The 12,621-nt window shown below is 40.9% G+C and overlaps 2 protein-coding genes across 5 annotated transcripts; both read left to right on the forward strand.

The window, feature by feature from the left end:
* Positions 1-1,385: 1,385 nt before the first annotated feature.
* Positions 1,386-5,046, forward strand: LOC131370987 (cytochrome b-c1 complex subunit 10). Its single transcript, XM_058418669.1, has 3 exons — positions 1,386-1,544; positions 3,077-3,212; positions 4,730-5,046. The coding sequence occupies exons 1-2, from the start codon at positions 1,495-1,497 to the stop codon at positions 3,192-3,194; spliced, it is 168 nt and encodes a 55-aa protein (XP_058274652.1). The 5' UTR covers positions 1,386-1,494; the 3' UTR covers positions 3,195-3,212; positions 4,730-5,046.
* A 1,879-nt stretch (positions 5,047-6,925) lies between these two features.
* Positions 6,926-12,621, forward strand: mbd3a (methyl-CpG binding domain protein 3a). 4 transcript variants are annotated; one of them, XM_058418665.1, is made up of 7 exons: positions 6,926-7,188; positions 8,054-8,213; positions 9,511-9,648; positions 9,814-9,904; positions 10,424-10,616; positions 10,725-10,876; positions 11,993-12,621. In XM_058418665.1, the coding sequence occupies exons 1-6, from the start codon at positions 7,079-7,081 to the stop codon at positions 10,870-10,872; spliced, it is 840 nt and encodes a 279-aa protein (XP_058274648.1). In that variant the 5' UTR covers positions 6,926-7,078; the 3' UTR covers positions 10,873-10,876; positions 11,993-12,621. The 4 variants fall into 4 exon arrangements, with proteins under 4 accessions (XP_058274648.1, XP_058274649.1, XP_058274650.1 ...); XM_058418666.1 differs by having other exon boundaries at positions 6,927-7,188; positions 10,439-10,616; XM_058418667.1 differs by having other exon boundaries at positions 6,929-7,092.

Here is a 12,621-nt window from a genome sequence, read left to right on the forward strand (position 1 = left end):
GAACATTGTCTGTTCTGTTCACCGAAATGGAAAAGATTCATGGTCCGGCTGTTACACTGCACCAGTGGATGGTACCATCTGTCTGAACCCTGATCATTAGACCAAGCTGTCATACATTTCGTCTGGACGCTCCAAGGGAAACCTACAGACTGTGTGTCTCAGATTTTAAAATAAACCAAAATTCACTACAAATTAACAACGTAGATACAAAATTGATTGAAAGAAAGAAAACACTGGCCAGAAGTTGACCAGACTTACTGGGATGGCATAGACTAGATATGTGCTTCTAAATAGATTTTGAGCAACCCCTTCCCATATCTACAGGAAGTTTTAACCCTGTGGATATTATTTGTATCAGTTCATCATGTTATACCCTGTTGGATCTATTATCAAGTATAAACAAATATAAAACCACAAACATGAACAAGATGAAAAACAGGCAATCACCGTTCTCATTGCACTCTAAGTTTAATGAAAGTGTGTGTGTCCTAAAGCATTGATTCAAAAACATGTCAAACATTTTAATTTGGATATCAAAACCTTATTCCCTGTAATCTTTTGTGTGGCATAAGAAACTACCTGAATGCTTTTGAAGCTCAGAATGTCTGCACATAAATCCAAGGGTAAATGTGGAAAAAAGACCAAAACTCCATTGGTTAAAGTGAGTGTACTGGATTTGGATAACTGCAGAGGGCAAAAATATTCAATTTAATCAATTTGGGTGATGATTTTTCCGCCTCCTGGTGTCATCATTGAAAGGATTCGATTATTGACACTGTAAGTATCTAATAACGGGATGAGCATCTGATGCGCACACACTATATTGCCAAAAGTTTTGGGACATCTGCCCTTATATGCTGGCCCACTCTTTGCAGCTATAACAGCTTCCACTCATCTGGGAAGGCTTTCCACAAGGTTTAGGAGTGTGTTTATGGGAATTTTTGACCATTCCTCACATTTGTGAGGTCAGGCACTGATGTTGAATGCGAAGGCCTGGCTCACAGTCTCCGCTCTAATTCATCCCAAAGGTTGAGGTCACTCATCCATGTCTTTATGGACCTTGCTTTGTGCACTGGTGTGCAGTCATGTTGGAACAGGAAGGGGTCATCCCCAAACTGTTCCCACAAAGTAGGGAGCCAAAAAATTATCCAAAATGTCTTGGTATGAAGCTGAAGCATTAAGAGTTCCTTTCTTTAGAACTAAGGGGCCGAGATCAACCCCTGAAAAACAACCTCTGAATTCAGTGATTTGGAGGGATGTCCCAAAACTTTTGGCAATATAGTGTATTCCTGGGTTATATTTCTATCTCGATAGATAGATAGATAGATAGATAGATTAAAAAAAACTTTTCTTTTTTATTGTTTTTATTTCTGTTAACTTCCGGTTGCGGTCGGTCGCATGTATTTAGTCGTCACCGTTAGGCGCCATATTGGTTCTGCCTGAGCTTAATTTTCAACTGTCAGGTTGTGAACAGAAAGACTCTCCTAAAAAAAAATGCTCTCGAAATTAATAGGACAGAAATATGTCTCCATTGGAAAGGCGTGGTAAGTTGTTTCAGGTTGTGTTGCTGACTGTATTGTGTGTTATACTGAGGTTAAGCCTTTTTCAGTCAGTGAGACGGTTGTGTCCTTGTTGACCTAGCATGTTGCTAACTGGCGTGTTTCGGTCGAGGACAGCGAGGTCCTGGTGTGTTCATCTACTCTACAGTTTCTCCTCCTGGGTTATAAGTAATGATATTACGTATTTTGATCGACAGTATCGGTTTCCTGGACTAATATGCAGAATGTCTGACCATAACACTACAGCATGATTGTCATCCAGTGGGTTTTCCTTCTGAAATGGATGATATATCTGCATCAGATATAAGAGTTTTGATCTGACCCACAGATTCCTTTCATGCCACAGATCATACTCATAAACTAAGGACACAACTTGTCTCTGATGATTCACATAACTTGGCAGATTACTGTGAGAAAGTCCAGTGTCTTATTACTAATGTCAGACACTCTAACAGCTCACATATCCATGGGGTTTTATGCTTAAAGTTAGACTAGTTGGGCTGGGCAGCATGGTGGCTTAGTGGTTAGCACAGCAAGAAGGTCCCGGGTTTGAACAGGCATGTGTGGGTTTACTTCGGTTTCCCCCAACAGTCCAAATACATGTAGGTTGATTGGTAATCCTAAATTGCCCACGAGTGTGTGTGATTGTCTGTCTGTGTCTCCCTGTGATGGACTGGCCACCTGTCCATGGTGTTACCCCTGCCTTTCGCCGAATGTGTGCTGGGATAGGCTCCAGCAGATCCCCGTGACCCTAATTAGAAATAAAGCAGGTATAGAAAATGGATGGATGCAAATTGGCTTTGTAAATGATTCAGGGGTTCACATGATGATGCTACAGACAGCTTTTAAATGAATTAAATAAGGCTTTAAATTGGTTAATCAACTGTCTGTTATACATTTTCCATGGATCAAAACAAAAGACATGATCGCATTTGAAACATATCCAGAATACTAGCAAAAAGAAGCAAGAGGATGTTATCTCGATGAAAACAAAGGTGAGCCCAAGGTGAAGCCCTGAGGTACTCCAGAGATGATCATTTATTCAGTTCAATTCAGTTTTATTTATATAGCGCTTTTAACAATGGACATTGTCTCAAAGCAGCTTTACAGAACATAAGACACATAGTACAACAGTCTAAGATTAATGTTTGACAAAATCATCCCTAGTGAGCAAGTCTGAGGTGACTGGAAAGGAAAAACTCCTTTAGATGGTAGGAGGAAGAAACATTGAGAGGAACCAGACTGAAAAGGGAACCTCATCCTCATCTGGCTGACACCGGAGAGTGTTATTATACATTATTATATATATAATAAACACCAGAGTGTGTGATGAATGTCTTCTACAGTCAGTTGGAGTTGTGATTGAGATACAGCATATCTACAATGTTATTGTGTGTATTAATTAGGAGGTAATTTATGGATCTTTTCTGCGTTGTACGTTAAGTCCTGTTGGTTAGACTGGCTTGCTCGTTTTCAGTCGACTCATCTTTGTGTTTATGTACTCTGTTGTGTCGCAGGGTTCCCACGCTGGCTGTATGGGGAGGCGTTGCAGGCATTGGAGTCATCCACTTTACAGACTGGCGACTGATCCTGGACTATGTGCCGTACATCAATGGCAAGTTCAAGAAGGACTAAATGTGTGCGGATTTCCATGTAAGTGTTCTGCGTCGGTTTGGGACGTGAGAAGCAAATTCATTTACTCGAAGTCAGTTCTTGCAAAAGACATAAACGCTAAACACTGACATTAACAGCTCCTAACTTTGTCAATATGGAAAATTCTAAGAATTGTGTAAGTGATCAGAACACAGGGGATTGGTTTAAATTCTGCGGCGAGGTTTTCCAGTAGATCACTTTGTGCTAAGCTTATTTATGGTAATATCTAAACCATACTGCTTATCATGATGATTTACTTTACCTCTATATAGATAATATATCTGTTAAAGATCGCATACAGTTGAGATGAACTAGTAGGATGTTTACACTCAGAACTTCGACAGATTTCACAAACTGTGATATGTGACATAATGTGTGCATTATGTGGCCGAAGGTTTGTGGACGCCTGACCTTTACACCCATATGTGGGTCTTCCCCAAAGTGTGGCCACAAAGTTAGAGCACATGACTGTATAGGATGTCTCTGTGTAACTGTAGCCTTACTATTTCACTTGAACTGAGAGGCTCAGTGATGTTTCAGCACAACAATGCTTCTCTGCACAAAGTGATCTTTTTATATTTATAACATCGATACTGATGCATGTAGTGTAAGGACAAAGGGTTTACAGGTCAAAGCTTTTCAACATTGTGCACATTACTGCCACCTGGTGTTCAGGAAAGCTGATAATAATCTCCTGGGTGCTGAAAAAGCTATTGATGATCTACTGATCTGGTGGCTAAAGCAGCAAGGGTTCGACTATTTCTTTCATGCTTCAAAAAATGTGCTTTAAGTAAGTAAGGAAGAGAAATAAATGATGTGGCATTGTTGTTGTAGGAAATTAATCAACGACATGCCTCAGAGCATTTTATTCCTCACCATTTTTTAGCCATTTATAGTAACACGTTATGCATCAGCCTGAAGTTTTTTTTTTTCCCAGTGGTGTTGGACTGAGCAGGCTTCATAGCAGAGTTTGTTTTTCTTAGATAACAAAGTTTGTTATTAGTCTTTGCTTATGTGGAGCGCCTGCCATGGGAGTGCCAGTGAGTCAGCAATTAAACAATTAAATCATATTAGAAGAAGTGCATTATTGTAATCCTGCTCTTTTGTATTGAGCTACTTTCACAGCTGATGTTATAGAAAATTCCTTAACACCTTCTGACTAATCAGTCTGACGAATTCAGCAGCGCTGTGGTGTAATAAGGTAAAGGTCATTTGAAACATGGGGTTTTCTTCTTTACCACCACACAACTTCCTTGTAAGACCCTCAAACCCACTGAGAAGATGCGCCTAGGTTTGTGGGTTTTGTTTGAGTGTATGGCAAAAGGGCACAGTCATACAGCACTTAGAATGAAATGCATGTTCTTGACGTATGCTTTGTCGGTTCAAGAGGCAAGAATAACGGCACAAGAAGAGCTGAAATAATGGTGTGCGGCAGTGTGATCCGTAACGAGCCTCACTTCACTGTAATAAAGACGTTCCCAATGGAAACTGAGTCATTCGTGCGGATTTGTCTGCAGGTCCAACGTTCTGCTGCTGGGAGAAAGATCGACCCAGAGATAACTGAAGATTCATGGCCACAGCTCTGCTGCATGCACTGGGTTCATCAACATCTTTCTTTTAACAAGTGCTAATGGATATCTGATTTTCTTTTTTGGGACAGTCCATCTTCCTGTTTCTGTTCTTGTTGTAAATGTAAAATAAAGCAATTCTTGTGATACAAATATGAATTCTGGTATGACGATTTACAACACTGAACATCTTGCTACATTTGTAGATTTGTTTCTTCTTACAGACTCATTTCCCTGAATAAACAATCCATTGTGATTACTTACAATTATAGAACAGTTTCTCTATGCATCTGTCTCAATTCCTTACACATAAACCTCCCCTGGACATTTAAAATAGTGTTACTACCTATTAATACATGACACCTACAATAATTAAGATCTAGAAAGTTTAGGATGCTGATCTGCTGGTGTTCGCTTAGTGGATAAAATATAACATTTAAAGGTCAAAGGTTCTACTGACACGACTATAAAAACAGCCTTTAAGTATCATGAATCTATTTCCATAGATGTTTTTAGTAATCTTAAAAAGAATTGAACATGTATATACATACACTATATTGGCAAAAGTTTTGGGATGTCTGCCAGTACATGCACATGAATGTTATATGGAGTTGGCCCACTCTTTTCACCTATAACAGCTTCAAATCTTCTGGGGAGCGGTTTTCCACAAGGATTAGGAGTGTGTTTATGGGAATTTTTGACCATTCCTCTAGAAAGCGCATTTGTGAGGTCAGGAACCAATGTTGGATGAGAAGGTCTGGCTCACCGTCTCTGCTCTAATTCATCCCAAAGGTGTTCTATCGGGGTGAGGTCAGGACTCCAGTCAAGTTCCTCCACACCAAACTCACTCATCCATGTCTTTACTTTGTGTACTAGTGTGCAGTCATGTTGGAACAGGAAGGGGTCATCCCCAAACTGTTCCCACAAAATGTCTTGGTATGCTGAAGCATTAAGAGTTCCTTTCACTGGAACTAAGGGGCTGAGCCCAACACCCGAATTCAATGATTTGTAGGGGTGTCCCAAAACTTTTGGCAATATAATGTGTGTCAGGTGTGGGATTTTAAAAATCACAGCTCTACTTTGTTCTTTTATAAAAAGAGTATCACTGTTGGAGAAATTCTCTAAATTTAACACTCTTTTACATATTGTCTTGTTGTGATGCCAAATTTTTTGCTAACAGATGCTTAAATTCTAACGCATGCTTCAAACCAGCCATGTTTTATGGATTGAATTGTTAGAAAATAAATGTGACAGGGTTGTCTTTCATTCAGATTTATTTACATCTTAATCTTTATCTCTAGCTTTCCTATCTTATACAACTTGTCATTATCACAGTCCTTTATGCTTTGCTATATAAATGAAGACAGAAATTTGTAATTAACCCATTTTTTGTTTGTAGCTGCTCAGGAATAATCCATGCTCTTATGAAAACAAGGTCAGGACTTTGTGCACTGGTGGGCAGTCATGTTGGAACAGGAAGGGGTCATCACCAAACTGTTCCCACAATGTTGGGAGCATGAAGTTGTCCATTGGTATGCTGAAGCATTAAGAGTTCATTTCACTGAAACTAAGGGGCCAAGCCGCTTTCTTCTTCGTCTTTCGGCTTTTCCCTTCAGGGGTGGCCACAGCGAATCATCTCTCTCCACCTATCCCTATCTTCTACATCCTCAATCCTTGCACCCACTAGCTACATATCCTCATTTATTACATCCATATACCTCCTCTTTGGCCTTCCTCTTTTGGCCTCCTGCCTGGCAGCTTCATGTCCAACATTCTCCTACCATTATACTCACTCTCCCTCCTCTGAACATGTCCAAACCATCTTAACCCCTGAAAAACAACACCTGAATCAAATGATTTGGAGGGGTGTCCCAAAACTTTTGGCAATATAGTGTATTCCTGGGATAAGCTCCCAGGGACTAAAAATGAACGAGTAATTAACAGATTATTAACAGGGACTTGCTTGATCACCTTTATTTTCATGTTTTCACGGCCCTCGAATAGCGTTAAAAGATACAACTATTCTATTGTATTGTTCCAAAATAAGGAACCAATGTTCACAGTATCGATTCACATGAAGTGACTCACTTCTGAACACGAATTCCGTTTTATTTTATGGTGTCAAATGAGTGAACTGGGAGTCGACTCTGGTTGTTCGGCTCACAGTGTGGAGCGGGTAGGGGGGTCATAAGGTGAGAAGAGCGGCGTGTGATATAAAGAAGAAGAACAATTCAAGCAACATCGCAACCCAAATTTATTTTTCGTCCAGTTGTACAAGCCAAACCTCCGCTGGGAAGCATGGAGAGGAAAAGGTGGGAGTGCTCGGCTCTCCCAAATGGTTGGAAAAGGGAAGAAGTGACCAGAAAGTCGGGCTTGTCCGCGGGGAAAAGCGATGTCTATTATTTTAGGTACTGTTGCTGGATTAGCCAGTGGAGATAAAAGCTAGTTAGCTTAGCTGGACAACGTTGCTAGCTGTTGGGAGGGGAGCATTAGCAACATTGCGATACAATTAAACGATACCTAACCGACATGTTTATACGGAAAATTTTAAAGAGTAAAAAAAAAAAAAAAAACGCTACGTAATGTTTGCGTCTTCATCTGATGGTATTATTACTGCGCACGAGGGTTTAGCTAACGTTAGCTACCTGGCACGCTACCCAGTGTTGTTAGCAGTATTGGTAACGCTAGCTAACGTTTAGCGCTCCGAAAACCGAACTTTGTTAGTCGCTTCAAAATAAATTTCGAGTAACTATTACACTTTACTGGTTTAATTTAGCGGCTTACTTGATTAGCTTTGAACATGTGCTATCGGTTTAGCTGGTATAAATAACCTAATTAGTAGCAACACCAGAGTGTCAACAACACGAGAAGATGCACAAAGAGCTCCAAAAAGCAGAGTTTGTGGAATTGATTCACTTCTGTATTAATAAACTCGGTTATAAAGTACACTGTATTGCCAAAACGACACCCGAATTCAATGATTTTGGAGGGGTGTCCCAAAACTTTTGGCAAATATAGTGTGGTTGTTGTGAACCATGGCGTTAGGTGCTGTTTTGTCAAACCGACTGCGACAGAATGAAAAGGACCTTTCCTTCCTCATGTTTGTTTGGTTTAAACGATTCCCTCAATTTCACTTAAGCCAATTTACATCCTCTTATCTTTCTCTCAAATGTCATCACATTACTTGTGAACCTTTTGTACACTCTTCCAGCTGTATGGTCTCTACATTATGAGCCCCCTCTTTGACCGCACTGTCTTTTTCTCTCCCCACAGTCCCACAGGAAAGAAATTTCGGAGTAAGCCCCAACTGGCCCGTTATCTCGGCAGCTCCATGGACCTGAGCTCCTTCGACTTTCGTACTGGCAAAATGATCATGAGCAAACTGAACAAAAACAGACAGCGCCTACGCTATGAGCACAGCGGTCAGAACAGGGTAGGTCACGTCATTCTACGAGATAGGGAGTCCATTCATTGCTCCGTTACACGATACGAACATACGATACGAAAAGATGCTTAAACCTGTAAAAGAAATGTAGTTAAGAAGTACAAACATTAAAAAGGATCATAATACACAAAGTGTCGGTGTGACAGTTTGATGCTCGCGTTTTGTAAAACGGCCATTTTATGAAACTCAGCATGCAAATTTCAGCTTTCTATTAAGCAGGTGATACTTAATACAACGCTATTTGAACATTGATCTTATCCTCTATTACGTCTCTCTTTTCCTGTAATATGGCTTCTAAAGGAGCATAGATTTGATGCATTTAGTTTTATTGCATTTTCTGAAGTGCTAGGTCTTCACATCATCAGTTATCATGGGCAGGCTGTGTAAGTGGCCCAGTGGAGAAGGCAGTAGCTAGAATGGTTTTTGATTTTTATGGTTGTTGAACGAAAACACCCTAGCTGTCTGAGCCTGCTACAACTATGAATAACAATCTTCTCGTCCCAGGTGTTTAAGCTACTTTTTATGTCCACCCCGGAGTTATATAATGCTGTCAGTGAAAGCTTGCAGTCCATACTAAACCTGCTTCTACACCGATCAGGCATAACATTATGACCACCTGCCTAATATTGTGTTGGTCCCTGTTTTGCTGCCAAAACAGCCCTGACCCATCATGCACTGTGTATTCTGACACCTTTCTATCAGAACCAGCATTAACTTCTTCAGTAATTTGAGCAACAGTAGCTCGTCTGTTGGATCGGACTCACACGGTCCAGCCTTCTCTCCCCACGTGCATCAGTGAGCCTTGACCGCCCATGACGCTGTTGCTGGTTCACCACTGTTCCTTCCTTGGAACACTTTTGATAGATACTGACCACTGCAGACCAGGAACACCCCACAAGAGCTGCAGTTTTGGAGATGCTCTGATCCAGTGGTCTAGCCATCACAATTTGGCTCTTCGTCAAACTCGCTCAAATCCTTACGCTTGTCCATTTTTCCTGCTTCTAACACATCAACTTTGAGGACAAAATGTTCACTTGCTGCCTGATATATCCCACCCACTAACAGGTGCCATGATGAAGTGAATAAGACTGACTATCTCCTCATCTCTCAGTGCTCATAATGTTATGGCTGATCGGTGTATATTTACTGATGGTGAATGGCAGTTAGATTATGTACGGAATCTGAGAAAAAAGCTCAATCTGTTTTTATTTGCTTCTACTTTTACTAAAAAAATTACAAAACATCATCTCAATCTTTCATCTTTTTTTTTTTTTTTCCCCCTAAGGGTAAGCCTGATTTAAACACCTCTCTCCCGGTGCGACAGACAGCGTCTATCTTCAAGCAGCCTGTTACAAAAGTCACAAACCATCCCAACAACAAAGTCAAGACAGACCCACAAAAAGCTGTTGATCAGCCAAGACAGGTTACTATACAGTTCTTGGTCCTTTTTCTTTCCCCAGTACATCACAAATTGTCATGTTAAAAATGAAAGAATGATGTTTGTTATGCAGTTAGTCTGTATAACTTCACATTAGTGTGTCAGATTTTGTGTTATATAATATTTAGACCTCTTTCTGCCTCTTTACAGCTTTTCTGGGAGAAGAAACTAAGTGGACTGAATGTGTATGACATAGCTGAAGAGTTGATGAAGACCATGGACCTTCCCAAAGGCCTTCAAGGTGAGGAACATTTAAGGATTTGTTTGACCAGATGTTCAATTCGATAACATCATTCATAGGGACGATTTAAACCAGATAAAGTTTGTGTTGAATTAGCAGGTTTAACTATCGCATCACTAAGTTTATTTAATCTTGCTGATTTGTGTGCCAAACACATACCTAAAAGCTCACAGGCTCGAGCAGTTTGTTTTTTAATTGCATTAACAGATTTCACTGCTAATCACTTCAGTTATAGAGCCATCCCAGTTAACTATTCCTAACGCAGATTGCGTTTGTGCACGCTCAAAGTCACTTTAGCTACGGCCCATCTCTCGCCCGCTCACCTGTATAGTATACCTTCTGCAAGACACAACATTATGCTATCTTTATCCCCGTGTTTCGTGCCCACACACTTGCTTCATTTGAATAAAAGCATAGCAGATGGTAAACAGCATCTGTGTAATGTAATTTAACGTAATGGCTTTTAATGACTGCAAACAAGTGGCGTGTTTGGATTTTAAATTGTGTAATGTCTGAAAGTGTCCTCCACTGCAGGGGTCGGCCCAGGCTACTCGGATAAAACGCTCCTGTCTGCCATCGCCAGCGCACTGCACACCAGCAGCGCCCCCATCACAGGCCAGCTATCTGCTGCTGTGGAGAAAAACCCCGGAGTCTGGCTCAACAGCACGCAGCCCCTCTGTAAGGCGTTCATGGTGACTGACGAGGATATCAGGTACACTTGCGCTTAGTTAGTGGGTTTGATACTACAAGTATATTGTGATTAGTATTTTCTGCTATCTGTGGTGGTCTGAGCCGTTTTAACACCTCGTCTCTGTTCCAGGAAGCAGGAGGACCTGGTGTACAACGTGAGGAAGAGGCTGGAGGATGCACTGATGGCTGACATGCTGGCTCAAGTAGAAGAGACCACCAGTGATACAAAATCAGTGAAGGAGGAGACCAACGGCAGCAGTGAAATGGAGACTGTATAGCCATGTAAGTGACCATTATTGTGCCCATTGTTTCATTTCAGTAGGTGGCGCATCTGCTGAAGAGCATACAAACATACAAAGCAGCCAGGTTACTGCTTCTGAGACAGTATGTCCAGTGCAGTCACACAGGCAGGAGGAGCATTGACCTGTCTACATATTCTGTATCTGTGTGATATTTCGGAAGTTATTTACTTTCAAAAGTTTGAGACAGACTGTGACGATGCAACCGGAACTGATGTATCATGAATTATAAGACATACAGGAAGTGAATTATCCCACATTTACTTAAGTCTCTAATTTTTCAAATCAACATTAATAGTAAAAACAGGTTCTTTCAGTTTTAGAAACATTACAGCATTACAACTGTAAATAGGTGCTTGGGTTCTCCACAACAAACTAAGTGGCTAGCTACATGTATCATACAGGATGTAAATTATGAACTTTGTGCAGCTAAAAGCCGGCATTAGCCATTTGTTCACCCACTGGAAGCCCCGCCCCCCCTTCCCCATCTTCCCCATCCCCATCACTCCATGGTGACTGGAGTATGTTTTGATTACGCCAGAAATGGTCAGAAAGTTTGGAGGTTTAACCAAAAAGGAGTTTTAAATATAAACACATTGTTGTCCAGTGCCAGAAATACCGAGTTCACACTGCACAAAGATGTCGGACCACCGTTGTCTGGTCCACAAACTGCGTTTTACACCCGAACATAAGCGGGAAGTGATCTCTTGGGTCCAAATAGACCGCGCAGGAGCCTTTCTTGGAACCGAAGCCATGCTTGCTGATATTATGGTCTATAACTCCTCCCCGAACTTCCCGCTGTCCATTATCTTGCTCTCTCATTGGCTGTAGGTCAGCGCTGTTGTATTTTTGTGCGATTCTGGGCATCTGTCGGCGATGGCTAAAATCATGCAGTGTGAACTCGGCATAAGGTGGAGCACAAAGTTCTCCAAACAATAAAAAGAGGCTGTCAGATGGGAAGAGATTGGAATATGTCAGGTGTGCACTGTCAGATGTTTATTCTGTCGTAATTATTTGTTCCTCTGATGTTGGGCTCACACTCCAACTGACTTTTTGGATTTCTGATTCTAATATAATTTCTCTCTCTATTCATCCCTAGATTGCAGTATCCCTCTATCGTGCTGACCTGCAGGACATGAAAGCTCATGCTGTCTCTTAATGGAAAAGTTACACACTTGCTACTCTTTTCAGTGACCCTCCAATTGAACTGTGAAACTTTGTGTTTTACACAGGCAGTTTCTAGGACCTTTTTTCACCTTTTTGTAATGTTTTTTAAAAACATTTTGGTTTGTTTTTAAATTTGAGTCAGATGTGATGCCTTGCCATACTCCAGATGTGCTTACACACAAGCGCGCACACAGACAGAGAGAATGCCATCTCCAGCACATCACATCATGATGAGGGCTTTTTGTTAGACTATGCTAGTTAAGTAGTTTATGCAACTCTTGAGTTCTGATCTAGTGTTTTGTCAACCCAGCAATACGATTATACTCATTAAAGGAGTTTTAAACACAGTAACGATGTTAGGATGTTACACAAAATATGGGCGTTCACATGTAATCACTCCCTGCTCTGAAATAGGGTGACATGCCTAGAACTAATCTTTTCATTATTGGTGCTTTTCTTTTCCGTTGTGCAGATCCTGACCGCTTCATGTGGTGTTCTGCTCCTCATCCATTTTTTTTTTTTAAGGGCTTACAGTTATACAGTGAAAATAGAAAAACTACA

Source organism: Hemibagrus wyckioides, linkage group LG20 (assembly GCF_019097595.1).
Source record: "Hemibagrus wyckioides isolate EC202008001 linkage group LG20, SWU_Hwy_1.0, whole genome shotgun sequence".
NCBI classification, from domain to species: Eukaryota; Metazoa; Chordata; class Actinopteri; order Siluriformes; family Bagridae; genus Hemibagrus; species Hemibagrus wyckioides.

Bases quoted from the DNA above. Each gene is read 5' to 3' on its own strand.
- LOC131370987 (XM_058418669.1), top strand. From the start codon at position 1,495: ATGCTCTCGAAATTAATAGGACAGAAATATGTCTCCATTGGAAAGGCG. The intron at 1,545-3,076 runs GTAAGTTGTTTC...GTTGTGTCGCAG, and splicing joins GTCTCCATTGGAAAGGCGTG to GGTTCCCACGCTGGCTGTAT.
- mbd3a (XM_058418665.1), top strand. From the start codon at position 7,079: ATGGAGAGGAAAAGGTGGGAGTGCTCGGCTCTCCCAAATGGTTGGAAA. The intron at 7,189-8,053 runs GTACTGTTGCTG...CTCTCCCCACAG, and splicing joins AGCGATGTCTATTATTTTAG to TCCCACAGGAAAGAAATTTC. The intron at 9,649-9,813 runs GTTACTATACAG...GCCTCTTTACAG, and splicing joins CTGTTGATCAGCCAAGACAG to CTTTTCTGGGAGAAGAAACT.